Here is a 27,918-nt window from a genome sequence, read left to right as displayed (position 1 = left end):
TTCTTGCTTCTTCTAGGGTATAGTTTTGCTCCTTATGTTGATGTTTTCCATCTATCATCCTTTGTAGGACTGGATTTGTGGAACGATATTGTGTAAATTTTGTTTTGTCATGGAATATCTTGTTTTCTCCATCTATGATAATTGAGAGTTTTGCTGGGTATTATAGTCTGGGCTGGCATTTGTGTTCTTGTAGGGTCTGTATGACATCGGGAAGGAGATATCTTGAGTTCGAGGCCAGCCTGGTCTACAGAGTGAGCTCCAGGACAGCCAGGGCTACACAGAGAAACCCTGTCTCGAAAACCAAAACCAAATAAACAAACAAAAACTCGAAAAACTTATCCTCAGATTTTATTTTTCCATCCTGTCACAGAAATTCAAAAATACTGAGGTAAAATGCATCCTATCTCAGCAAATATTAAGATCAGCACTATATATATATATATATATATATATATATATATATATATATATACACACACACACACACAATAAACCTAAACATGAAAACAAGAGCCTAGTTCTAATATATAAAATGAATGCCAAGTCAATAGCTTTTTCTCAGATCTTTACCAGGGCATCATTTTATCATGTGGCACAGCGTGCTCTTTGTGGTGGTTTAAATGAAAATACCCTTCCCATAAGTTCGGATATTTGAACATGTGCCCCCAAGTTAGTGGAGCTTAGGAAGGTCTGGGGGTGTGGCCTTGCTCTAGGCAGCTTTGAGGTTGAAGGCCCACAGCATCCCAGTGTGCTCTCTCAGATTCTGTCTCCTGCCTGCAGCTTGTGGCTATGCCTCCTTGCTATGATGGACTCTTTTCCTCTGGAACCATAAGCCAAAATAAATCCTCCCTTCTGTAAATGACCTTAGTCATGATGCTTTATCATAGCAACAGGAAATATGAAGTCACCATCTTACTCAAAGGAATGACTGTACAGTTATTTCAGTGTGATTATTTTTACAGTTCACACAGAAGAACAATAGATTGGTTACCCTAGACCCTTACAAACTTTCAATTTAGTGCAGAACTGGAATTTAACATAATACTTAGAGTATTTATTTATTTATTTATTTATTTATTTTAAAGAACTCAGATCTAAAGAAGGTATTTGAAAGATACATAAGATTTCACTTGACATTTTCTTGCAATTGTGGACATATGTGCACTGATCCTCCACTGCAAAAAAGCAAACTTCAGGCTCTGCCGTGGCTTTGAAAAAGCAATTCTGTGGACTACAAATGGGCAAAGTAAGACACACACACGGCCCCTGTCAGCAATCCTGGCTCCCTACACGGCTATGACAATGGCCTGAGGATGTGAGAGAGCATGGCCTTCATCAGAAGGGCATACTACTTACTGACTAGTTTCTAAGACCGAGCCAATTTTCAGGAAGCTCAGAACTGGGCCACTACCTTGTCTTACAGAAATATGCCCAGGGATCATTGTGCTTTTAGACATTCGGTTAGTGTGTATAAAAGCCTTCCATGTGGTGTGTTGGACTCACAAATTTGTTATACATGTTTACTCTGGAGATCTTTCTAGCCTATGGGTTGGCCACATTTCTAGTGCGAATATTTTCTATGGGTTATTACGTGAAAAATTTGGAAATTTACTGAATAAACAACCATATGAGCAATACTTATATTTTAGCATCTACTACTGAAGTCATTAAGAAGTATTCAGTAGTGAGTAGAAAGGACAACTTCCTTCATTAAGTTGCTACATTATTAGATTATGCATATGAACTAGCTCATTATTCCTCTTTTTGACCTGGTTTGTAAGAAGCTCAATCCTAAGCCTGGTGATCAGCTGCATTAGCCTGAGTTCCCTAACACATTCCCTAAGTTCACCACTGAGCTGTTTTAGTCAATAGTTGTGTATGTTTATATTAGATTGTAAACTTTTCAAACTAGATTGGATTGGAAATGTACATGAACAGCTGGGCCTCGTGGTGCATACCTTTAATTCTAGTACTCTGGAGGCAGAGGGAGGTGGACAGAGATCCTGAGTTATAGGCTAGCCTGGACTACAAAGTGAATTCCAGGACAGCTAGGGCTCTGCTACACAGAGAAACCTTGTCCCAAAAAACAAAAACAAAAAAGAACAAAAATGTATATGAACAAATAAAATTTTCAGAAAAAGAAAACATGTCTATATTATAATGAATTTCCTAGTATTTCTGTTTAATATGCTTCTGCAAGGATGGGAAGTTAGAAAGCACACATCAGCTCAACTGAATTATAATTCAAACAGAAAAAACATGTATCTCCACTATGGTATTAGCTTCCATATACAATGCTAGATGGTACTCTGATTTAAAAAATAACTTTGAGGATGATTCATCTCATAGTGGCATTGTTAGAATGTTGACAATTTTATAAAGCTTAACCCAGATAGGAGGAAAGGACTGACCTGCTAGTGAGATGATTCTCTTACAGCAGTAAGGAATAAGGGCTTACCTGAATGACCTCAGCATCCGGTAGGACTTTCCCAAATCCGACACTCGCCTGCAAAGTGGACCCACAGCCAACTCCATCTAAAATATGAAAACACAGTCCTTAGCTTTAGATGTCAGACTCTGAAGGCTGAATTTGGCACATGATCTGTATTAGTCAGTTTTTCCTGATAGGAATAATGAAGAGAAGAGTGACTTATCTGGGCTCATAGCTTCTGAGGTTTCAATCCACTGTGATGGAGGTGTGGAGGGGCAGAACAGCTCACCAGGTGGTGGCCAGCCAACAGAGAATGTCTGTGCTGCTGGCACTTCTTCCTTCCCCTCTCAACTCCACCCCAGCTGGGGATGGTTGGACCTACACTTAGGGCAGGTTCCTCCCTCAGGTAATCCTCTCTGGAGAGGCCCTACTAGAACACCCAGAGCTGTGCTTTACTAACCTCCTAGGACATTTGCAATCCAATCAAGTTGACAGATTAACTATTACTTTACCTCAACCTGAAAAAGTTGTGATCTTTATAAACTTAATGTTAACTGCTATGAAACAAGTTCTGGAAGCTACTTAAGTTTATTTAAAAGCAAAGCCTTTAATGACACTTACACTTCTTACTAAAGAGGACCAAGATGAGGTATTTTGATGTTGCTAAGTAAGAGAAAGAGTTCAAATCCTGTCTGTGTTGGTTTGTATAGGCCCAGGAGTGGCACTATTAGAACGTGTGACCCTGTAGGAGTACGTGTGGCCTTGTTAAAGTAGATATGTTACTGTGGGCGTGGGCTTTAAGACCCTCCTCCTAGCTGCCTGGAAGCCAGTCTTCCACTAGCAGCCTTCAGATGAAGATGTAGAACTCTCAGATCCGCCTGCACCATGCCTACCTGGATGTTGCCATGCTCCCACCTTGATGATAATGGACTGAACATCTGAACCTGTAAGCCAGTCCCAATTAAAATGTTGTCTTGGTCATGATGTCTGTTCACAGCAGTAAAGCTCTAAGAAACTGTCTTAGTTGAAATATCGAGGAAAAAGCTTTCTAGACTATGCTTTTGTATTCTATATAGGCATTACAAGTCTCCAAAGTCGACAGAACTGATGGAAATGTTTACCAGTCAGTATGGTCCAAGTGATTATAAAGTTTTAGCTCTCAAGATCTGGGTGCCATGTAAGTGACAGAATTCTAAACTACAGTCACTATAAGGTGACCCTGAACAAGCTAGTCTTAGCTCTGTCATGAATCAAATGGAGATGATAATAAGTACTTAGTATAATTACAGAAAATACATGTACAGTCTCTACTTGCAAGACACAGAAGTAGTCAATACTAAGTTGGTGCTGACAGATGGCTCAGGGGTTAAGGACTCTTGAAGAGGAACAGGGTTTAGTTCTCAGCAACCACATGGTGGCTCACAAGTGCTTGTAACTCCACTTCCAGGGATCTGGTGCTGCCTTCTGTGTTCCACAGGCATGCAGATGGTGCATATACATATATGAAGGCAAATGCTCAAACATATAAAATAAAAACAAAATAGGTCTTTAAAAATTCTGAAATTATCAGTATTTAATTTTTTCTTTCTTTTTTTAAAGATTTTTAATTTATTTTTTAATTTTCATATATATGATGAGTACACTGTGGCTGTCTTCAGACGCATCAGAAGAGGGCATTGGATCCCATTACAGATGGTTGTGAGCCACCATGTGGTTGCTGGGAATTGAACTCAGGACCTTAGGAAGAGCAGTCAGTGCTCTTAACCTCAGAGCCACCTCTCTAGCCCTTAATTTGTTCTTATTTAAATTATTAAATTAATCTGTCTCCATGCCAGAAATGAGCAAATATTGGTTTTACTTCTTTTTATTTTCCTCCTTTCACTGGAAATTCTACTTAACATTAACTGGCTACTGGTTCTTTACCACATGCTCATGCAAACTGTTTGCAATGTGTGGTACTCAGAGGAAACTGGTCCTCCAAGCTGACTAAAAATGTGCTCCATACAAAGGCAAGTTTAGAAAATGGCTGAGGCCAAAATGTCCCCCCATCGTGCAGAATCCTTATTTAAGAAACACATAGGGACGCAACAGTCACAGGATCAGCACCTCTATGAAACACCGCTCAACACTCCGTGCCAAGTGGGCCCAGACCCTTATTCAATCACACCTTTGTGAAGCAAGTTCTATTCCTGACTCACAGCCAGGTACCAAACTATAAGTGAGGAGGAGGTAGAGAATTAGAAATAGATTGTCTTTCTTTCAAGAATTCTCAAACTTAGTGTTTTTTTTAAATGTAACTATTCAATAAGATCATAAACCATGTATAAATGTGTACATGTACACAAAATATCCATGCCCAAATAGCTTTATGATTTTATGATTGTTAGTTATACTGCTGAAATAAATTCAGTACACATACACACTTCCACAGACTTATTAGGCAATGAGAGCGCACAGAGAAGCCTGTGGGGAGTCCTGAGAAGCGCAGGGCAGCCTCCTTGAGATGCTTTATGTCAGGTCAGTGCTGATCTCCTGGTATAGAAGATTCAAAATAAATACCAAACATTCAGAATTAACACTCCATGTCTTAAGGAGAAAATCTTACATGATTAGAAAACTCTAAAACACAAAGGCTAAAGAAATAAAAATTTACAGAAGAAAAAGTCAGTATTCTTGCTGACAAGACAAGAACAGCGAGGGACCACTGTTCTCAAACCCAAAAGTCAGGGCCAACGGGCTGGCTACTCTTTGGGCCCTGGGTAGTTTATTCTCAGGCAGGGAGTTCTGGTCTCCTTCAGAATGGAACAGTTACTGTGGGTAGAACATAGTAACTATGTAATCGGCAACAGTTACTATGTGTTGAACACAGTAACTGTAATCACACATGCCTCTGATTTGTTCTCTCTATCCCACCAGTAACTGGCATGCACATAAAGGTTTCCAAGCATACATTTTGTGATGTAATTTCTATGACATATTTTGGTCATTTTTTTCTTCCCATTACCCTTGTGAATCATTATATTCAAAGATCAAACCAAACAACCTTTGGCCTAGCCCTGGAGTAAGACTAAATGTTAAAACAATTAAATAGCTATCTATGGAAAAATTTCTGTATGAAAGATTATCACCTCAAATGACTGTGAACTCCATGATGACACAGAAAGATTTCAAAAGGCTAAATGTTTCAGATAAATTTTTAATCTAAAATGACCCCCAGGGGACTGAAAAATCATTTCCCTTTAAACAGTGAAGTCCATGCTGAAAGAGGGGCTGCTCTGCTAGAGGACTCTGCGGAGTTACAGGTGGACGCTCAGTGGTAGGCCTCTGGGCTTCTGCCCTGCCTGGCTGCTGCTCAGTACCCGGCAGGCATTTGCTTAGCCACCCATGTACATGTTTCAGGGGCACTCTTGCCCTGACAATGGTCAAGAGAAGGAAAGGTAAGAGGAGTCAGAGCCAACATAAGAAGTTTGCCTTCCTTTCTAACTCACATTTTTGGGGCAGTGTGGGAAAGATAAAAATGTATACTTAAAGGGCACCAGAAAATGTATGAATAGAAACTGCTAGGAGCACCACTAAAGAAATTAATTCCAGCTTCAATATCTGTCCTTTCCCTCAGAGGGAAAGAGAGGTGAGTGAGGCGCAGGGGAGGTGCGCTTCAGCAGACACTGTGGGCATGTCTGCCCTGAGTGGGAACCTGCAGAACCCTGCGGGCGTGGACAAGCTCAGGGCTTTTTGAACTGCTGTGTGATTAGTGTAGACAAAGAGGCAATGTGGTCACAGCAGGAAATTAATTACCTGTAGGAAGCCTCCTCATGCTCATGACCTAATTCTTAGGGGACTGGAAGCTGGGCACTTCCCTCAGTAAGAGCCCTCCAGATGGCAGCCTGCAACTGCTTTTTCTCTGCACAAGTGCCCCTGAGGAGGTTAGGATTGTTTAAAGAAATCTTACAATGCTTCACTTACTTGTCTTTATGTCTAAACTTTATGTCAAAATCTTCCCAAATTCCTTCTGTTGGCCTTTTCTTGAGCTCTGCTTTCAGCCAAACAGCAGGGACTTTCATCACAAGAACCCTTTTCAAAGCCACAGAGAACTGTATGATCTGGATTCCAGTAACCTCAGTGGCCTTGTTTAATTGTGATTACAAATTGACAGACCTTTCAATTATGAGCCAGTTAAAAGGCTCTAGTCCCCAGCTGATGCCTATGAAGCATACAAATTTCAGGGAAATGCTATTTAAGAGTTCTGACTAATCCAGACAAAACACTTCCAACCAAACAGGACTTTGAAAGCTGAAGTTCACACATAATTACAGTTTTGATCTTGTGAAATCAAAACCCCAGCTCAAATTTTAATTAAAAAAATGGAGTACTGATTCTGACCCAATACCTGGGAAATGTTTGCTAATACTATTGGTCACAAACACCATGCTTCAACATGCCTTTCCTAAGCCAGGCTAAGAGGGATGGTAGGATCTTGTTTAACTGGGACACACTGTGGAGTAGCAAACCAAGGGTAGGTGCAGGGGCTAAGCCTCCACAAGGAAGCCTTATTGCACGGCTAGGAAGTCCACTCAGCACAGAGGAAACAGTCTCTAAACAGAAGAATCCGTCCAACATAAGTAACAGCGTTTCATTTATCCTAAGGAGGAAATGGTTTCATAAGGTAATAAGTCTTTAAAAAAGGGAGGGGCACAGACACAATCCTGAGCTGCAGCCTGAGGAAGGTGAAAGCTCACTCCAGCACTGGAGGCTGTGCACTGTGAGCCAGGGTTAGCTGCAGTGGGGGCTGCCATCCTTCAAGAGAACACATCATTACAGTAAGCAAGCCTCTCTCCTACAGCACTCATTCTGGCCATCTCCTGCTCAGCTGCCACTCTAATTGGACTTGAAGTGCTGCCTCCAGGAAAGTGACTCAAGAACCAGCTGGAGAAGAATGCAAATAAGCTGGTGGGGGAGGGAGCCCAGCAGAGGAGGAGTAGGAGGAGAGAAAAGACAAACAAAACCTAGGAGGAGAGGGTGCAGGAGACAGATCTATCAGAGATATTTTAAGGAGTAAGACAGGTCCTTGGACACACGGACATAACTGCTTCCATAAACCATTACTCAGAAGGAATGTGACAAAAATGGACAAAGTTAAGCCATTTTAATGGGAGCATTTAATTTCTTTTCTCACATGTACCTGTTAAAGGTACCTTTTCCATAGGCAGGATTATTTTGTGTAGTTTCACAGACCTCATCTGGGGAATGAAAATAAATGGTTGATCAATTACAGGCAAAGGAGCTTTTGAAAGGCAGGTCTGGGTTGAAAGTATGCTAGAGTGGGAACATCTGACAGCCATCACCCTGAGCAGGAGGCCCAGGGCATGCTCTCAGACACACATGGGAATCGGTACTGACATTATGTCCACAGAGGACCTGGCAGACTGTTATGGGGACTCACATGAATAACTACTTATATTAGTAAAGCTAACAGCTTTGAAAGGCTTAAGAAAGGGATTCACCCTTGTCATTGAAACGAGAGAGTCTTCTGCTTCTGAGTCTGTTGAGGAAACTAGGCTTAGGCTGTGTGTTCTCTGCCTCTGATTACTGAAGGGAGAAGGGGAAGAATCAGGTAGCTTGGAGTAATTTTAAGGGTAGCCACGGGGCAAACAGTACTGTACTTAGTGGAGAACCCAAATAATCAGGCTGTATCCTCAGGCACCCTGCCTATCTCTTACTGACAACCCTGAACACCCCCAAACAGAGATGCTCACTATAAGCTCAGTGATGGACTAGGGTTCTTCCTCTTCTCAGGATGACATACTGCTCTGTTCCTGCTATTTACAACGTCATCTCATTGCATACATCATTTTGAGCAAAGAAAGTCGGTTATTATTATTGGTTGTTGGAGGATGAGAAAATAGAAATAATACAAAGTGTTGCTTTATTGTAATATAAGATACTTTGCCTCAATCTTGAACAATCAAAGATGAGGGAATAATAATTTTGTTAAAAAGAAAAACAAAAATAATATTTGGTACAATATTTTAAAACACTTTTGTAGTGAATTAGTTTCAGGTGGCTTTTTTTTTTTCTCTTTTGCTACATGAATAGTTAAGATACTGATGTTAGGTATTCTTTACTAAATAGGTAGCAGTGAGGCTCAAACATTAGTTCCCTTGTAGCATTGTTATCAATTTACCTGAGCAAAATCAGCAGCGAGTCGCAGTTTCCCACCTTCACCAAGAGGCCTTATGAGACTGGCATTGCGTATAAAAAGTTCAATGGCTCTTTGGGCAATAGCTTCAGTGTTGTCAAAAACAAAATCCAAGCATTCAAAGTGCTTAAAGTAGTCATTCATAACCCTGGCAATGAAACCTTGTAGCTCTTTCATGTACAGGGAACAAGGAACATCAGGCTTTCCTGAGCTGGTTAACACCCTATAAAAGGAAAAAAACAATTTCAGCACACATACACAAAGCTATATCTTAGATATAATCTTAGATATTTTTTGCCCCTGGTTACTATTTCAATCCTGTGCAATTTATTTTTCCTATTAGTGATATAAAAGCACCAATTTTGTTTTGTTTTGTTAAGTATTAAAGAAAATAAAACAGCATTTAAATTGTATTCTTAAATTTGTGTTTAGATTCTATGAGGATTACTTACGGATTTTAGCATGCTTTTACTTAAAAGATTATTAAGACTAAAACACAGCTATCTGTCTGAGATGAATCACATACTGGCCTTTCAAGGTTTGACGCAGCTTCCAGTTCTCCATCCACTCCCATGTTTTGCCTGGTAAGTGAATGTGTCAATAACAGATTCTGAGATGACATTTTACATTTTTCAAGGACAGAAAATGCTTGGTGGCAGTCTCTGCTCTCGTAGTTGATCACATCAGTCCAATGGCAGCACTGTGGCAGAGGGACTGGTTGTGTAACAATATGCAGTATGCAATTTTTCCCCTCCAGATGAGGTTTGGAAAGGCTTTAATTTGGAACAGTAGATGACACCAGCTGTGCTTCATGATATACTATTTATAACTTATAAATGTTTACAACTGCCCTTTAAAGAATATATTCAAAGAATATGAAATATTTATAGGGAGGAGGGGTTATACCAAAATTAGAAATCACCTGATCCTAGCTAATAGATGAGATCATTGACTACATAATGCTGAATTTTTTCCAAAAAGCAAGGGAAATGTTACCAAATTCTGAGAGTGATGCAGAGGAAATGGAAATGGTCTAGAGATGAACATCAGACGTGACTGAAATGCTCTCGGAAAGAGAGCACCGTGAGCTTGATGACCCTCACAGTGAAGCAATGGTAGTTATAATAAGAGGGTTTCCACTTCAGGAAGTAGACAGGTCTAGGGAAAGTAGGAGTTCATTCCACCGCAAAAGATTTTATCCAGATGTAAGAAAGGCTGTCCTAATAACTGGGAGATCCCCACCAGGTCCATGGTACAGCATGCTCAGGCCCAGTGCATTGGCAGAGTGGTTGGTGTATGCTGCCTGAGCAGAGAAAGCACACATGGGGTTTGCCTTCACCAGATTCAGGTCAGTACATGGCCTATTTTTATTCAGGTACCAGGAGAGAGTGCTGAGTGCAAGAATAAAATATTTTCATATCCACTTGTTTATTTACTGGAACAGTAAACACATAATTGTGCCATATAATGATACACAGTGACATTATATACAGTGTAGAAAGACAGAAAAAGTATCTAATGAACAATTACAGTAAATTCATATTTATTCCTTTTATCTAGCTATAACTTTATACCATTTAACCAACATCAATGCATTACCCCGACTGCCAAGCTGTAGGAACCACGGTCTATTGTTATCATTTTAGGTTCTGCAGGTAAATGAGAACATGCTTGGTTTCTGTCTGGCTTATTTTGACATAGTATGTCTTCCAGGGTCATGTGTGTTGTGGCAATTAGTAGGGATTCCTTTTTGACAGCTGACTACTGTTTCATTTTGTACCCACACCACATTTGCTTAGCTTGTTTATCGCCTCACAGACACACAGGGTGGTCCTCTACTGGTTTGTCAGTTTATACAATGCTGCAGTGAACATGGACTATGGATGTAACTCTGATTTCATATCACACAAAACATACTTAGAAGTGATGTTGGAACATACAGCAGTTGTACTTTTACCTCTCTTGTTTGTTTTGGAGGCAGTGTATTATAATGTCAGTCCTGGAGAGCCTGGAATTCCCTATGTAGGGCAACTGGCTTTGACCTCACAGAAATCTGCTTGCCTTTTGCCTCCCAAATGCTGGGATTAAAGGCATGTACCACCAAACCCAGTCTGTATTTTTAGTTTTTTGAGGCACCTCCATGTAGTTGTCCACAATACCTATGGTAATTCATATCCTCATCAGCAATGCCAATATTTACAATTGTCCATCTTTTTAATAGCTAACCTAATCATTAAAAAGTTCTGGTCTTAATCTGCATTTTTTTTGCAGTAATGTAAGCCATTTTGTGTGTTTGTGTGTGTGTGTGTGTGTGTGCATGCGTATATGTACGTGCTGTTTTGTTATTTGTTGAGACAGAGTCTTATGTAGCCAAGGCTAGCCTTGAATTTGATATGTGGTCAAGAACTCCTAGACTTCCTGTCTTGAACACTGTAAGGGCAGGCATGCACCATGATCAGTTTATTCTGTGCTGGGAATAAACCAAAGGTACATACCAGGCAAGTACCAACTGAGTTACATTCACTCATTTGCAAATTCTTGTTTTTTTAAATCTATTTATGCCCTTCACTTTTAAATTAGGTTATTATTCAGAAGTTTCCTCTCTATTGAGGTTGTTTTCTTTCTTTCTCTTTCTTTCCTTCCTTCCTGGGTTGTTTGTTTACTTTTATAGCTTTGTGACCAATCCCTTACCGCATGCTTTGCTTGCACACTCTCTCCCCATCCACGCCCTATTTCCTCTCAGTGGCTTCCCCTGATGTACAGAGGCTTTTGAGTCGGGACAATCTCTTCCATCTGCTTTTTATTTTGCTGTCTGAGCGTTTAGGATTAAAGAGGCTACTTGTGGAGACAGGTGCCAGGGCTTTCCTGCATGTTTCCCTCTAGTACATGCATGGTTTCATACACAGTGCTGTATGTTTCCCTCTAGTACATGCATGGCTTAATACATGGTGCTGCATGTTTCCCTCTAGTACATGCATGGTTTCATACACGGTGCAGTATTAATGTATCTGATGAGGTGTGAGGTCCTGTGTTCTCAGCACTGCACTGAAGAGACAGTCCTTTCCACTGTGTTCTTGGCACCTTTATTAAAAATCATTTTATAAAACTGGGCTCATTTCTGGACTCTCTATTCTATTCCACTGGACAACGTTTCTTTTCTTTTTTTAATGCCACTAACTTACTATGATTCACTAACTACAGCTTTTAAACTACTTTAAAGTTTATCTTGTTTAGTCCTGTGTATATGCATGCATGTTTGTGTGAGTGTGGGTAAGAGCCAGTGTATATGGAGATCTTCCAGCGACATCTGTGGGTGTTGGTCCTCACCTTCCATCTTTGTGTGAGGGAAGATGTCTGTGGGAAGCTGAATGTTAGGCTGCCTTGTTTGTGAACTTCTAGGGGTGCTCCTCTCCCCCTCCAATCCTGCTACTGGGATTACAGATACCCTGTGTTCAGGGGTCACAGGGGCTCTGGGGAGGACAGCTCATACTTGAGCAGCAAATGCTTTACCAACTGAGCTATCTCTCTACCCCTCAATTACTTTGAGGCATAGATTAAAATCAGGAAGTGTGATGTCTTTGGCTTTGCTCTTTATCCTTAAGTTGCCATGGCTACCCAGGGCTTTGAATTTAGGATTTGGTTATTTTTATTTCTATGAGAAAACACATTGAAATTCTAATAGTGATTAGAAATAATCTATAGATTCTTTAGTAGTACAGACATTTTTACCTACTTTAAGACTTGTTGGGGCTGGAGAGATGGCTCAGCGGTTAAAAGCACTGACTGCTCTTCCAAAGGTCCTGAGTTCAAATCCCAGCAACCACATGGTGGCTCACAACCATCTGTAATGAGATCTGATGCCCTCTTCTGGGGTGTCTGAAGATACTTACATATAATAAATAAATCTTAAAAAAAACAAAAAACAAAACAAAACAGAACAAAAAAATCCAACTGGTCTTGTTTTGGGCTGACGAGATGGCTCAGTCGATGGAACAGCACTGACTGTTTTTCCAAAGGTCCTTAGTTCGGATCCCAGCAACCACATGGTGCTCACAACTACCCATAATGAGATCTGATGCCCTCTTCTGGTGCATCTGAAGACAGCTACAGTGAATTACACTAGAGCGAGCGGGGAAGAGCGAGTGGGGCTGGCAAAGGTCCTGAATTCAATTCCCAGCAGCCACACACACGATGGCTCATGGCCATCTGTACAGCTACAGTGTACTCATACACATAAAATAAAATAAAATATTTTTTTAAAAAAAAGACTGGTTGAATTTGATTTGTGAATTTTTCGGTGTGTGTGCAGGTGCATGTTCACATGTGAGGAGGTCAGAGGTCAAGCTCAGCTGGTTTCTGAGACAGCCTCCTCACTGGCCTGGAGCTTGCCAGGTGTGGTCAAGCTTGGCCAGTGAGCCCCAGTGATAGCCCCTTCTACCGTCTTCTTGCTGGTATTTCAAGCACTCATCACCACCCCCATTTTTGGTTTTATTCAATTTTTGTTGTTGTTGTTTAAGTGTAGGTTCTGGGACTTGAACTCATGTCCTAGTCTTTACAAGGCAAGTTCACTGACTGAGCTATCTCCCAAGCTCAGCTTGCAAGTATTTTGAGAATTTTCCATCTGTGTCTATCAAAGACACTGACCTATACTTTCTTTCCTTGTAGTTCCACCAATCCAAGAACACGGACTCTCTCCAATCAGCTTCTTCAAACTTTCATTTAGTCTGTGGTTTCAGCCTGCCGATGTGTATTTTAAGCTATGCTAATGAGGTTGCTTGTAAATTTATTGTATAGCTAGTCCCTTGTCAGCTTATAGAGATGCCACTGTTGGCGCTGCATCCTGATTGACTACACTTATTAGCTCTGACTATGTCTGTCTTCAGGGGTTTCTACCCCTCAGCAGTCACTACATCTCTTCCTAGCAATGCATTCTGTTTCTTTTGGCTAACTGTTCTGGCGAGGGACATCAGCACTGGACAAGAGTGGCTGCTGGCTGTTCATCACTGAGTACAAGAGTAAGCATGGCCTTGTCACATCTGGCATTTCATGAGACTGTGCCAAGATGCACTCTTACAGCTCATTTCTTAACTAAACGATGGCGAATGCTGCACATGCCTCTGCATTTGATAAAATGATTGTACGACCTTTGTTCACTGTTCTACTGTAACACATCGACTGGTTACATCTGTTATGCTGCCCTTGCATCCCAGAGTTAAGTCTCACTTGGTCAAGCCTTCTTAAAACCTTAGAGAGTCCTGCTGTATTTGCTCTGCTAGGACTCTGGGGAGGATTCTACTAGTGCTCAGCAGGACACTAATCTGCCATTTTTAATTCTTGTCCTGTCCTCACGGCTTTGAAATAAAGGTAATGCTGGCTTTATAAGAAGAGGAGGACATATTCTTTGTGTGGTTTCTGCAGTTTGAGAAGAAGCCATAACAGTTCCTTTTTAAGTGGTTAAGCTTCATCCACGGAGCCATTCGTTCCTGCACATTCCCTTGATGGGAATGTGATTCAATTTTGTCATTCGTTCTGTTCTGCTCAGATTTCCTATTTTTTCTTGAGTCTGTATGAGTGGGTTACATGTGTCTAGGAACCCACATAAAGTTCCACAACACATGCGATGGCCCCAACTCCTACAGCAGTGCACATGGGCTCCTTTCCATGCCTTTGCCAGCTCCTATCTCTAGACTGGTTTTGTTTGTTTTGCTGTTACTTTTTACCACACTGTGACCAAATTTGGGGCCTGGTGGATACTATGCGAATGCTTTAGCACTAACTACCTCCCAAGCACTTTTCTTATTCCTGTCTCTTATTAGAGACAGATCTTACTAAACTGCCAAGGCTAGCCTAGAGCTTGCTCTGTAACCCAGGCCAGCCTTAAGAATAGTAATCTTTCTGCCATTTATCTGTGGACATGCAATGATTTCTCCTATTAAATTTTTATACCACCATGGTCAGGCAGTGGTGGCACAAACCTTTAATCTCAGCACTCAGAAAACAAAGGCAGGTGGATCTCTTGGAGGCCAGGACAAGTCTTCAGAGCAAGTTCTAGGACAGCCAGGGCTACATAGAGAAACCCTGTCTCAAAACAACAACAATAAACAACAACAAAGAGATTTGTGATACTGCTAATTTTGTTGTTTTTCCTCCTAAATTTGTTCAGGTTATTTATATGGTCTAAATGGAATGCTCCATAGAAAACATCCCATCTCTATGAATGTGCATTTTATATATATCTGTTGGGTCCATTTGTTTTAAAGTATAGCTCAAATTTCTGTATGTATGTATGACCTGTCTGTCACTGAAAGGATTATTATTCTGTTACAATCAAATTCTTCAAATATCTGTTTATATTTAGGTGTTCTGATATCATATTTATATTTATTTTAAATATGCAGTTAATAAGGAGACTCTTTTATCATTTTATAATGATCTTCTTGGTTGTATTTTACCAGTTCTGACTTAAAACCTATTTTCACTAGCTATACCTATACCTGTTCACATTTGGTCTCCATCACATCATTTTTTCCCTTTGTGTTCAGTTAATGCATGTTCCTAAAGCTGAGCTGAGTCTCCTGTGAAGGCCAAACCCACTTGGCCTCTCGGATTTTTTTATACTTTATCCAAAGCATCACAAAATCTTCCTATTACTCTGGAGGAGTATAAGTTATTACTCAGGAGGAAGACTGATTACAATTTATAACAGTTGCAAAATTACAGTTATGACTTAGCAAGGAAAATAATTTTATGGTTGCAGGTCACAACATGAGGAACTGTACTAAAGGGTCCCAGCACTAGGAAGGTTGAGACCCACCACCCAAGGAAAGACGCTGCTTATGAATATGGTGACATGAAGATGTGTCACATGATATGATATGTTCAGATGCAATGATTTCACTGAGCTGTAGGAAACAGCATACTGGAACAAGTTCTAGAAGTATGTGTTAGTGTAAGTGGATTATACTTCAGATGAAATTTAAGATACATGTTATCATATCTCCTTGTGTATTAGAAGTCTGATTTAAATGTGCTAGAATACATACATTCTTAGCTATTAAAGATTAATTCCCTCAGTTCTCTCAAGCCTTGCATAGTATGTTCTCAACAGGTAGTTTAGGTAACCCAGGGTCTTCATAACAATAATGCTATGCAGCAGCTGAAGGTGAAGTTAAGCATCCACACAACTGAGAATTGGTGGATGTGCATTTTCATCTTCCCAGATTTGTATGCACTGACTTTCCTTAGAGTGGTGGTTCTCCACCTTCCTAATGCTAAAACCCTTTAATACAGTTTCTCATGTTGAGGTGACTCCCAACCATAAAATTATTTTCATTGCTACCTCACAACTATAATTTGGCTACTGTTATGTAAGGTAGTGTAAATATCAGTGTTTTTCTGATGGTCAGGTAACCCCTGTGAAAGGGTTCCCAAAGGGACTGAAAGCCACAGGGCGGGAATGGTGCTATAAAGGTACTTAGCCTCTCCTGCAGAAAGATGGGGCTTGTCTCTCATTGCCTCCTTCCCTACCCAAACTCATTAGCCAGGACTCTCCTTACATTAACACAATGAGAAACTCTGGGGAAGGACACATCTCACAGGACTGAGAAAGAGCTTGCTCTCAAAGCCAGGCAAGAGTCAGATGAGTCTTTCTTCAAGAGGAATGTCATGCCTGTGCCAGGGGATCACACAGGTAAGAAGAGGGCATCAGTGAGAAGGAAGGAAATCAGGAGAGGAAGATGGCACAAACCCTCCAATCCTGAAGCACAGAGCTGAGTCTACAAACCTCCTCCATCTCAATAAGCAAAGAGAGAGATGATAGGAACCAGAACAAAGATAATGTGGTAATAACATTCACAATGGAAGAGGAGGAGGCAAGCAACCAATACCATCACAAGAATAAAGCCTGGCTGGCATGGAGCTCGGAGAGTAGGAGGGGTAGGGAATGAAAAATCAAGGCAATGAGGACTAGTAGCAGTTCTAAGGAAATGCTTTACCCAGAAAAATCTTCCTGATGCATGGTGATGATTATGGCCTCGATTGCATCTGCCACTGACGTCAGCAAAGGCTGTATGGCATTCCCCATAAGATCATGAATTGTCTGACAAAGAAAACGGGAAAGAGAAACAAAATTAGAGAAACTGACTCAAAGAAATCTGAGGAAATGAAGTGAGAAACATTTTGACTAACAGTTTTCATATTCTATCACAGTCAGACTATACATAGTTTAACTAAGAGAAGTGTGTTTCTCGCCCTAACCACTGGCAGCAATGACTTAGAAAGCTTAGAATACTAGGAATACAGCACTGAAAACTTCCAGCTCTTCCAATTATCTCTCTCCGTCAAAAGGTTTACTGGTTAAATGAGCCCATGAGAATGTAAGCCATGTCAGGGAGCGGACACAGTCCATTCACAAAGCGAAGAGCAAAGTAGCATATTTTTGTTGTTGTTGTTTCTCAAAAAAATAAAACAAGTAATTCCTTAAAAACTGATGGTTTGTATATGCTTGGCCCAGAGAGTGGCACTATTAGCAGGTGTGATCTTGTTGGAGTAGGTGTGTCACTGTGGGTGTGGATCTTAATCCCCTTGTCCTAGCTGCCTGGGAGTCAGTTTTCTACTAGCTGCCTTTGGAACAAGAGGCGAAACTCTGAGCTCCTCCAGCCATGCTCCTGCCTTGATGATAATAGACTGAACCCCTGAAGCTATAAGCCAACCCCAAATGTCATCCTTATAAGACTTGCCAAGGCCATGGTTTCTGTTCATGGCAGTAAAACCCTAACTACGACACCTTCTCATATTTTTTTCACCAGAGTGAGTAGAGCAAAAACCACTGGTGATTCCTATAGGGTGGAACAGTTGGCAATTCACAAGGTAGGTTTCTGTGGAGAATTCCACAGCAGTGATTCTCAACTGATGGCAGCTGTGCTCCTAGGCAGGGTTTAGAGACAAAGAAGAGAGGAGGAGTGTGTCACCAGCATCTAGCAGCAGGTGACAGCGATTCTGTGAAACACCCTCCTGGTTAGACCGCACAGCAATGATCTATAAGCCAGAGCAGCGCTACTGCTCGGGTGGAAAATGCTTTGTGACCACGGCTTAGTCTGTAGAAGGGATTACGGCTTAGTTAAAGGGTTTTGGTTTTGATGTGCAAATACTGACCAGAATCCTATAATACCCCAAATCAAAAACTGGAGGTGCACTACACATGCTTCAGTGCTGACTATGATCACATGACAGATGGCCATGGTTCAAAACAGTTGAAGCCAAGAAGAAAAGAATAAGGGAAATAGTTATTCACTAAGTCTCTACAGGACACCGTTAGGCCTTCATCTGTCAAGACAATAAGCATACATACAAGTGTATATACACACAAGTATGTGACCTGGTCTGCAGACTAGTAATACAGATGAAACATGATAGTAAGTTAAATATTCAACAGAATGTGATGGGATCACACAGAGACTCCATAGCATGCTGAAAAGATGTGAACAATAAAAGGGAACAGTGTCTGAACTGAATCTCTGACAAACAGGAAAGAACCAGAGAGAAGGATGAGACTGGCAACATGTGTCAAAGCTACAGGAACCCAAGAATGCTGATCTACCTGGGGAACCATAGGGTACAGAAGAGACACTATAAGTGCCTGACTATAAGAGAGAAGCAACTGCAGTGTGCTCATGGTGGTTTGCTATAAGCAAGGAGTTTATCAGGAAGGGATGTAGAGACTAGTGATAAAGTACAGTCAAGATTTCAATTTAGAAAACAATCATATTGGATAGTAGCCTAAGGGATTAGATTGGAGGCAGGAAAACAATTATGAGACTGCAGGAGATACCGATGCCAAATGAACCAATTAGACACAGCCAGGATGGAGATGAAGAGTCAGTAGGGCTTTGTAGTTAGATTTGCAAAGTGGAAGAGATTTAAGTGTACAGGTGTTTGTTGTTTTAATATTTAATAACACTAATGACTAAGCATTATATATAAAAGCAGCACAAGCTGATCTGGGGATATAAAGAAAAAAGATAAGTTCAGTTAGGCACAAGAATTAGAAATGCCTATTTGAAAATGTATTGGGCTATTATGTAGGTACCCGCTTTCTGAGATGTTCTGATTAGATTTAGTAGTCAGCACCTTTTGAGACACGAGAGAAATCAATGGAGTTGGCGAGCCTCGCTAGAGATTATTACACAGATTAATGACAAATGTCACTTAAAGCACACAAATAATAGGTGCCCTTGGAGGACTAGGAGGAGGAGAAACTTTAGTATTTAGTATACTTGATATGGTAGGTAATTTTACTTAGAAATACGTTATTTCTCCAAAGAATTTTTACTCTCTCTAATTTCTATCATTCATGAAATAATGTACACAGAGAGAACCTTGGGCAAGTTGACGAGGCTGTCCAAAGCTATGTGTGAACAAGTCCAACAGCTGAGACCCCTCGTATGTCTGCCCCTACTACGGCTAACAGTGTACACTGGGAAGAGAAACTGAAGGGACCTTAGAGAATGGGAGAAAAAAAGTAAAGACCATCTTTAAAAGGCTGAATTTTTAACTTATGATATGAAGAAGCGTCTAACTAAAAACAAGAACACCCACTCGAGAGCTTAGGAAACCCAAACTCAGGCAGTTTCTGAGAGCTGCAGAATTCTAGGGTTAACAGGCAGAAATGTGAGTCTCCTAGGTTTCATGGCCTGGCTCTCAGGGGACCACAGTAAGGAAGGGCAAGGATAAGTGATACCCAGAGGAAAAGAAAATCATATAATATTCTTTTTATGCATTTTCTGACCCTCTACCTCTCTTTCTCATTTCTCATTTGCGCCGGTCCCCTTCCTGGTCCCAAATGGTCCTCTGTGGCAAAGAAATATTCTGAAAATCTCTCTTACATTCTAAGAGACTGAAATTTTTGTTGAACCTCACACCCAGACTTGAGGCTCTTGAATATATCTTGAAGTCACTTCAGAGTTGAGACTGCTAGTCTGCTGGGTACTCAGCCCACCTTTATGGGAACAATGTGACTACCAACCTTACTTGCCTGGCATTTCCCATGTAATCGCCTTGTAGGGCCTAAGCTAATGCATAGCTGCACCCTGCTCTTCCACGGACTTTGACCCAGATAATGCATGGGAGTCATCTGCTGAAAGCAGCAAATACAGAAGTTGAAAGCAACTTCCTAAAGTCTCCCATAAAGGTCAGAAGCAACTATTTATAAATTGATAAACAGTGATGTTTGTTGTCTGACACAGATAGAGCCAGTGACTTGATTTCTATGAACGACTCCCTATTCCTTTTCCACGTGGTACTTTTTATGCTCCACAATAAACTACAGATTAAAGCCCTTTGTCATAGAGAGATACAGACACCACTAACACACAATGAAAAGACAGACAGATAGACAAAGACAGACAAGCACATGTAGAGTCAGACAAGACACAGACACAGACACATAGAGACACCGTTCACATACAAGAACAGACACACATAATGGCAGACACAGACACAGGACCAACAGATTCATAGGACAGCCTTCAGGCAGGCATACATGCAGACTCATGTAAAAGACAGAAGATAAAAGACACAGGGAGCATGAAGTAGAAAATTTAAATATGCACTCCCTCTTGGTTAAATGACTCCAAGGAGAAGTGATTTGATTGCTGTCTTTACTGTAAGAAATTACTACTATGAAAAGTCTGTATAGTCCTTGTATGTATTTATTTATATTTATGTACTTACATAGTTCACACACACATGTATAATTTAAACCTAGACTTTGCATAAGAAAATGTTGCAGATTGTCTTTCTTGCACTTCCATTCTTTTCTCTTGTTCCTCCGCTCATCCCTTTAAACCCCTCACTTTATATGACCAATTCTACTTTCATGTAATATATGTATTACATTTTAAATACAAGAGAAAACATGTCATATTTGCTCAATTCTGGCTTATTTCGCTTGGCCTGATGATCTCTACTTCCATCCACTTTCCTGAAAATCACAACTCGTCGTTCTTGTAGATAAATAAGGCAGTGTTTTCTTTCTCTTCTCATGTATAGAAGGGCATAGAGGCTGGCTCCACATCTTGGTGACACTGAACAGCGCAGATTATGAACGTGGATGTACACATCCCTCTGGGGTTCACTACTTCACACTCTTTTGAGTGTATGCAGCAGCACTATAGCTGAGTTGTACAGCAGTTCCAGTTTCCGTTCCCTTAGGAACTTGCATAGCGGTTTTCATAGTGGCTCTAACAGTTTACAATCATTCCTGTAAGTGTATGAGAGAGGGTTCCTCTTTCCCTAAGTCTTTATAAGCATTGGTTGTCATTTCCCTTCCTGATGACAATTTTGATTGGGATAAGATGAAATTTAATGTAGGTTTAATTTGCATTTTCCTTATGGCTAAGGATGTTGAGTATTTTCATATATTTATCAGTTATTTTCAATCTTTTAATTCTTTGTTAATTCCATACATATATGTACATATTGAACTTTAGTCATTTTTACACACACCTCATTTCTTACTCTTTTCAGAGGATAACATTTGACTATACTTGAATTCTTTTTTTGAGAACTGTCTATCCAATCATTTCTTGTCAGGATGAGTTTGGTAGTGTCTTTCAATTTCTACTTTATGGAATGTTTGAGGGGCATTATTGGTAGATCACTACAGGTTTGCTGAAATTCAGCAGAGAGTTTGTAGGTGTTAGTTTCTTTGTTGGTAGACTATTACTGCTTCAATTTTGTTGATTGTTATGGACTTGTTTAAGTTGTTTATATTCTTTTCAGTTAATTTCAGTAAGTTGCATGCATCTATAAATTTATCCATTTCGTCTATATTTTACTTCACTTTAGATCACAGAGTTCTTTAAAGGCGCTCTTCATTTCAGTGATACTCTACAATATCTTTTTCACATCTTATGTTATGGACTTTTGTCTTCTCGCAGAATAGCTAGGAATCTGTCAGTACTGTGTATTTAAAAAACCAACTTTTCCTTCTACTAATTATTTCTACTGTTCATCTAGCCTCCACTTTATTAACTTCTGCCCCGTTCTTTTTTCATTTCTTATCATCTACTGCTCTGGGGTTGCCTATTCTTGTTTTTATAAGGCCTTCAGGTGCATCACTATGTTACTTACTGAGCTGCTTTCAATCAACACTCACAGCTATAAATGCTTCTCTTAAAACCACCTTTTCTGTATGTGAAAAGTTCTTCTACCTGGCTTTCATTTTTATTTAATTCTATGAACTTTAAATTTTCCTCACTGATTTCTTCAATAGCCCACTTGATCATTCAAGACAGTATAATCAACTGAGAACAGTGGTTCAAGCTTGTAATCCCAGCAATTGGGAAATAGATACAGAAGGATCAGGAATTCAAAGTCATCTTATAGAGCAAGTGTGAGGCTGCACTGAGCTGTATGATTCCTGTCAGAGAAAGATGAAGTGACAGAACACTCCCCATTCACCTCCATGCTCTTACACAGTTTCTGTAGTGTCTTTTTCTACTGATCTCCAGTTTTACTCTATTTTTATCCAATAAGATTCAAGAAACTATGAGGATTACTTTCTATTATTTAAGACTTGCTTATTGTGTCCTAAGATAGAGGAAGTTTTAGAGAAGTTTCCATGGGCTACCAAGAAGAATGTGGAGTGGATAAATATCCCATAGATTTCTGTTAAGTCCACTTGATCTATAGTACAATTTCGTTCTAATATTTGTTTGGATTTTTTTTCTTGACCTATCTACTGATGAAAGATTATTGTACCTAGATAAATTTGACCTTTTGTTATGAAGCTGAAAATCCCAACTTTTGGTGCATAAGTGTTTACAATTGTATCTTTTCAGGGAACTGTCTTTTATTAATGTGTTATGATCTTTATCTTTTCCTACTAGTTTTGACTTAAAGTCTGTTGTATCAGATATTCGAGCCACTGTGCCCAGATCACTTTTGGCTTACTTGATATACTGATGGCCATGCTTTTACTTTTTTGGTTTATCTGTGTCTTTTCCAGGGAAGATTATTTCTGAGAGACAAGCTATAGCAATGTTGTCTTGAGATAGAGTCTCTCATGTAGCCTAGACTGGCTTTGAATTCCCTATGCCAGCGAAAATGACCTTAGACTCCTGTCTAGGCCTCCTGAGTGCTACATGTTTTCTCTAGTTATAGGGATTGAACCCTATTGCAAAGGAAACGAGTAATAAAACTTGGATCAACCAAAACTTCTATGGTGTGAGAAGGGAATTATGGGAAGGCAGAGGCTGGGAGGTAGGGAATATCTAATTGTACGTTTGAATTCAGCACTAATCTCCATCTGACTCATAAGTCCCATTTATGCAGAATAAACTAAATATGTCTTGTGAATACTATTTAAAGACATGAACTACTAAGTATAATCTCAGAGCTTGGGAGATGACAGCAAGAGGACTAGCAGCTGCAGGCTATCTTGGATACATAGAAAATTGAAAGCCAACCTGGGATGCATGAGATCGTCTAAGAGAAAAAGAAGTGAGCTAAATCTGGGATGGTAGTGCATAATTTATAATCTCAGACTCAGTAGGATGAGGCCAAAGAACTGCCACAAATTGGAGGACCTTTTGGGCTACAAAGTCAGATCATTTTTCAAAAACACCAAACCAGGGATGGAGCTCAGTGTTATGGGGAATATTTGATCAGTGTGTATAAAGTCCTATGTTCACACTCTAGTAGGATGTGGAGAAACAGCACAATTACCAAAAAGTAAGAAATAAAACTCTTGTTTAAGTAAGTAATGCAACCTTTATAGCTGATGAGTTTTTTACTTAGGACCATCAGAAACGGGAATCAGAAAGCACTTTGGGGAATGCCATCATAATAATGATAGGCATGAATAAATAATTACCAAAGGAAACAGAAGGAAATCATGGTACATTCCATATGCTCTCTACAAACCAGCAATGTCTGTAAAACATTTTAAAAGAATTTCCTAAAATAGCCACGATTATAAAAATATCAGAGCCTCAACAATCTGGAATATTCCCTGAGAGAACATCAAACCCACAGAATAAAAGAGATGTGACGCATTCCCATATATAACCCTAGCAACACTGCCACTATCTGCAAAGAGACAAACTCACCAAAAATGGACCAGAATAACTGTGCCAGCGTGATTAAATGCCACGTATCACATGGTTGTTAGAATGAAATGGCTCTGTGTTTATTAAAACATGTTAGCTCTCAGAAGACAGGACAATGTGGAGCACAGGGACAATGACCATCTGTTCCCTGCTGGATCCAAGAATTGCAGAGCCTTCAGGTTTACCATACTGGTCCAATTTTATAGTATGATAATCAATGATTTCAAAAACTTTTACTAAAAATAATTATTTCATTATGGCAGCTTCTTCCATGTTTTTTTGTTTTGTTTTGTTTTTTTGTTTTTTGTTTTGATTTTCGAGACAGGGTTTCTCTGTGTAGCTCTGGCTGTCCTGGAACTCACTCTGTAGACCAGGCTGGCCTCGAACTCAGAAATCCGCCTGCCTCTGCCTCCCAAGTGCTGGGATTAAAGGCATGCGCCACCACCGCCCAGCTTCTTCCATGTTTAGTAATGAGAGGAGCACACTGAGAGAAAGGAGGACAGAAAAACATGCAAGTGTCTCCTCTCATCCTCAACACATCAGACCTCTGCATACATGAACACAGGTCATCAGATCTCTGCACACATGAACACATGTCATCAGAACTCTGCACATATGAACACATGTAATCAGAGCTCTGCACACATGAACACATGTAATCAGAGCTCTGCACACATGAACACAGGTCATCAGATCTCTGCACACATGAACACATGTAATCAGAGCTCTGCACACATGAACACATGTAATCAGAGCTCTGCACACATGAACACAGGTCATCAGAGCTCTGCACACATGAACACATGTCATCAGAGCTATGCACACATGAACACATGTAATCAGATCTCTGCACACATGAACACAAGTCATCAGATCTCTGCACACATGAACACAAGTCATCAGATCTCTGCACACATGAACACAGGTCATCAAATCTCTGCACACATGAACTCAGGTCATCAGAGCTCTGCACACATGAACACAGGCCATCAGAGCTCTGCACACATGAACACAGGTCATCAGAGCTCTGCACACATGAACACAGGTCATCAGATCTCTGCACACATGAACACAGGTCATCAGATCTCTGCACACATGAACACAGGTCATCAGAGCTCTGCACACGTGAATATATGTCACTGCTCTACTACCTGTTTGGCACCAGCCCAGACCTACAGACAAAATTTGGTTTCTAAATCTCCCCTTTCCTTTAAGATCTATCCCCCAGTGTCTGGTCTTCCCTTGGCTCCTCTCTTGATGAATTTGTCTAGTGTTTATTTGTATGCTTCCATCCCCCCATCATCTTTTAAACTCTGTCTTTATGATCTAAATGTAAACCTAAGAGTTTAAATTTGCTACCTCCCAGGGGTATATTGTAACATTTATACATCTGGTAATTAAGGCAAGGAACTGAGATGGGGCACACAGGACGTTTGCTTTTAGCACCTCTGTTCAGAGGGCATCAATTAGTAACTATGAGGTAATGAATGAGTTATAGGGGCAAGATACAGTAGGTAAAAGTCTTCTGGCCAGTAACATCTTTTATTTATCAGGCTTATAGGGTCAGAACTTCTTTTGTTTCTAATACAAAATGGGTATAATACTACATAACTTAAGGTTACTGTACTATTTAAGCACACTCCTGTGCATATGTCTGACAAAGAGTGGTACTAAATGAAGGAAATCTATTAATGCTATATGAATGTTTAATTTGGCTTAAAGAGTTTTCTGTTGTAAGTACTTTAAAAACTCTGAACATCTCCCCCTCCTCCCTCTCTCTGTCTCTGTCTCTCTCTCTCATACACACACACACACACACACACACACACACACACACACACACACACACACACGCACAGTCATGTTTCTTAAACTTCTTAAAAGATAGGCATGGTGGTACACACCTTTAGTCCCAGCACTGGAAGGCAGAGCTTAGTGAGTTCAAAGCCAGCCAGAGCTACACAGTTAAACACTATCACAAAACAAAAACAAATAATGTCCATCCCCCACTTCCTGAAAAGAGGTGTGTGTGTGTGTGTGTGTGTGTGTGTGTGTTTTAAGATGAGAACACACTCTAACTTGACATTTTTCTACAGATGTATTTTGAGGTAGGATTTCTAAACCTTGTATTCCTGACATCTGGAACTGGATCTAAGTTGTGGGTGACTATCCTTTACATTACAACATGCTTAGTGTAGGCCCACATTCACTAGGTATCTGCAGCATTTCACCTTGAGTAATGATCACCCAAATGTCTCCCATATTGTTAAACAGCACTTAGGGACAAGTCAATTGCTGGAGAACCACTGTTTTGGGATGTTAATTAGATCTGCTACAAGAAGCAGAAGGCAGTACAAAAGTTCTTGCCTCTGCATAATGCAACTGTTTAAAGTCAACACAATCTATAGAGAACAAATGAGCCCCACTGTTAAATTCCAGAAACAACAAACACATATGTATTTCTTCTCCAAAATAATTAACAATGAACAACTTTGGGCATATATAGATTGTTCTGAATTATTCTGAAAACAATCTTCTACTTAGCCAAAGAACATTAAAACCATGTTAATACATATATAACCCCAAGGATTACATGTCCTTACCTTTAGGGCTGACACTATAGTTTGCTCAGCTGCTGCTGAAAATGAGCTCTGACTGGCAACCACCTACAACAGAGTTTCAATGTAGTTACAATTTTGCTTAAGTATTTTTGTAGACACTAATTTTGACCATAATGTAACAAAACTTCAGAGAGCATAATAAGCATATTATCACTGCTTTATAGTAATAATATCTCATACCTGCCTTAAAACTAATTTACTGAAAACTACTTTAATATATAAAACAGGCATTTTACAGTAGAAGCATTAGACATTCAATTTTACTGATAAGATAAAGATCAGAAGAGCACCATATTTATTTATTTCTTTAAAAACATTCTTTTCTTTAGGCTGACTACTGTTTGCACAAATATTTAAAATACTAAGGTCAGATGTTTCCATTTGTACAAAGCAATATAAGTATTAATGAAGGCAGGCTAACTAGAACCATCGAGGTTGCCCCTGGTGCCTTAGAGAAATGACTGAAGGAAACAGACCATGCAGCCTCAAAGGTTTCTTGTCATTTTATTTCTCTGAAACCTTCCTGCTAACTCTTGAGAATATCTTTCATTTAATGTATGAAATAGAAATCCGAGCTGATAAAAGAACTTTAAAAAATTACCTAAAGTATAATATAGCACTTGAAAATTCCAGGGACTTAACCACCAAGCAAGGATTACACATGGTGGGACTGATTGCTCTAGCAGCATGTGTATAGTAGAAGATTGCAAAGTTGGTCATCAATGGGAGGAGAGGCCCTTGGCCCGGTGAAGGTTCTGTGCCCCAGTGTAGGGGAATGCCAGGGCCAGTAAGTGGGAGAGGGTAGGGTGGCAAGCATGGGGACGGGGAGGCAACAGGGGTTTGTTCTTGTTGTTTTTGTTTGTTTGTTTTTTGGAGGGGAAACTGGGAAAGGAGAAGTCATATGATATGTAAATAAAGAAAATACCTAATAAAAAAAAAGGAAAAAAAAAAGACCACCTCTCTCTCTCTCTCTCTCTCTCTCTCTCTCTCTCTCTCTCTCTCTCTCTCTCTCTCTCTTTTGAATAGGTCTTGCTAAGTAGTTCAGGCTAGCCTCCCAATGCCTCTGCCTTAGCCTTCCAAGTGCTACCATTATGTGGCTTAGAGGTTCAGTTTCTTTAGGGCATTCTGAATACTTATCTTTGTAAAATAACACTAAAGGTCACCTTTGTTACTGACTGGTGCAGCTTAAACAGGGAGTTCACCACGCCCACATTTCTCTTCTGTCCTTCCGTGAGAGGTCCAATCACTTGGCTTGCATCTCCTTGAGTAGAGAGCTATAAGAATTCAATATACAAAGACATTACCTAGATGATAGCTTGTATCTTTTGTTTGTTTGTTTGTTTAACCAGAAGATAGTGTATATCTTGCTGACAAAGAGAAAGTTAAACCGGAATATTCAGGTTACATTAAATATAGCTTTGGGCTTCAGGCACAAGAAATGTCCATAGAGAAAACACATCACTGTGGAACTCCAGAACTCCAGTTAGTCTTCCTAAGACCATCTCTTTAATACTTCATGGCGATGGGCTGTTGAGGCACGTGTGCGCCAATGTCCCCCCC

The 27,918-nt window shown here is 40.1% G+C and overlaps 1 protein-coding gene across 4 annotated transcripts in view; it reads right to left on the bottom strand.

The window, feature by feature from the left end:
• The window catches only part of Cog5 (component of oligomeric golgi complex 5), a 305,629-nt gene that overhangs the window by 40,950 nt on the left and 236,761 nt on the right, over window positions 1–27,918 (bottom strand). For all 4 annotated transcript variants that reach the window (XM_031357459.1, XM_031357460.1, XM_031357458.1 and 1 more), the window contains exons 15-19: window positions 27,522–27,632; window positions 26,341–26,403; window positions 16,622–16,725; window positions 8,613–8,850; window positions 2,459–2,535 (exon numbers count right to left, since the gene is read on the bottom strand). In XM_031357459.1, the coding sequence (XP_031213319.1) occupies window positions 2,459–2,535; window positions 8,613–8,850; window positions 16,622–16,725; window positions 26,341–26,403; window positions 27,522–27,632 (593 nt within the window). The remainder of the gene's footprint in view (window positions 1–2,458; window positions 2,536–8,612; window positions 8,851–16,621; window positions 16,726–26,340; window positions 26,404–27,521; window positions 27,633–27,918) is intronic.

The sequence above is a fragment of the Mastomys coucha genome, unplaced genomic scaffold (genome assembly GCF_008632895.1).
Source record: "Mastomys coucha isolate ucsf_1 unplaced genomic scaffold, UCSF_Mcou_1 pScaffold6, whole genome shotgun sequence".
Lineage (NCBI taxonomy): Eukaryota > Metazoa > Chordata > Mammalia > Rodentia > Muridae > Mastomys > Mastomys coucha.
Note: the sequence above shows the minus strand (reverse complement) of the source record. Positions and strands in the feature narration are given on the sequence as shown.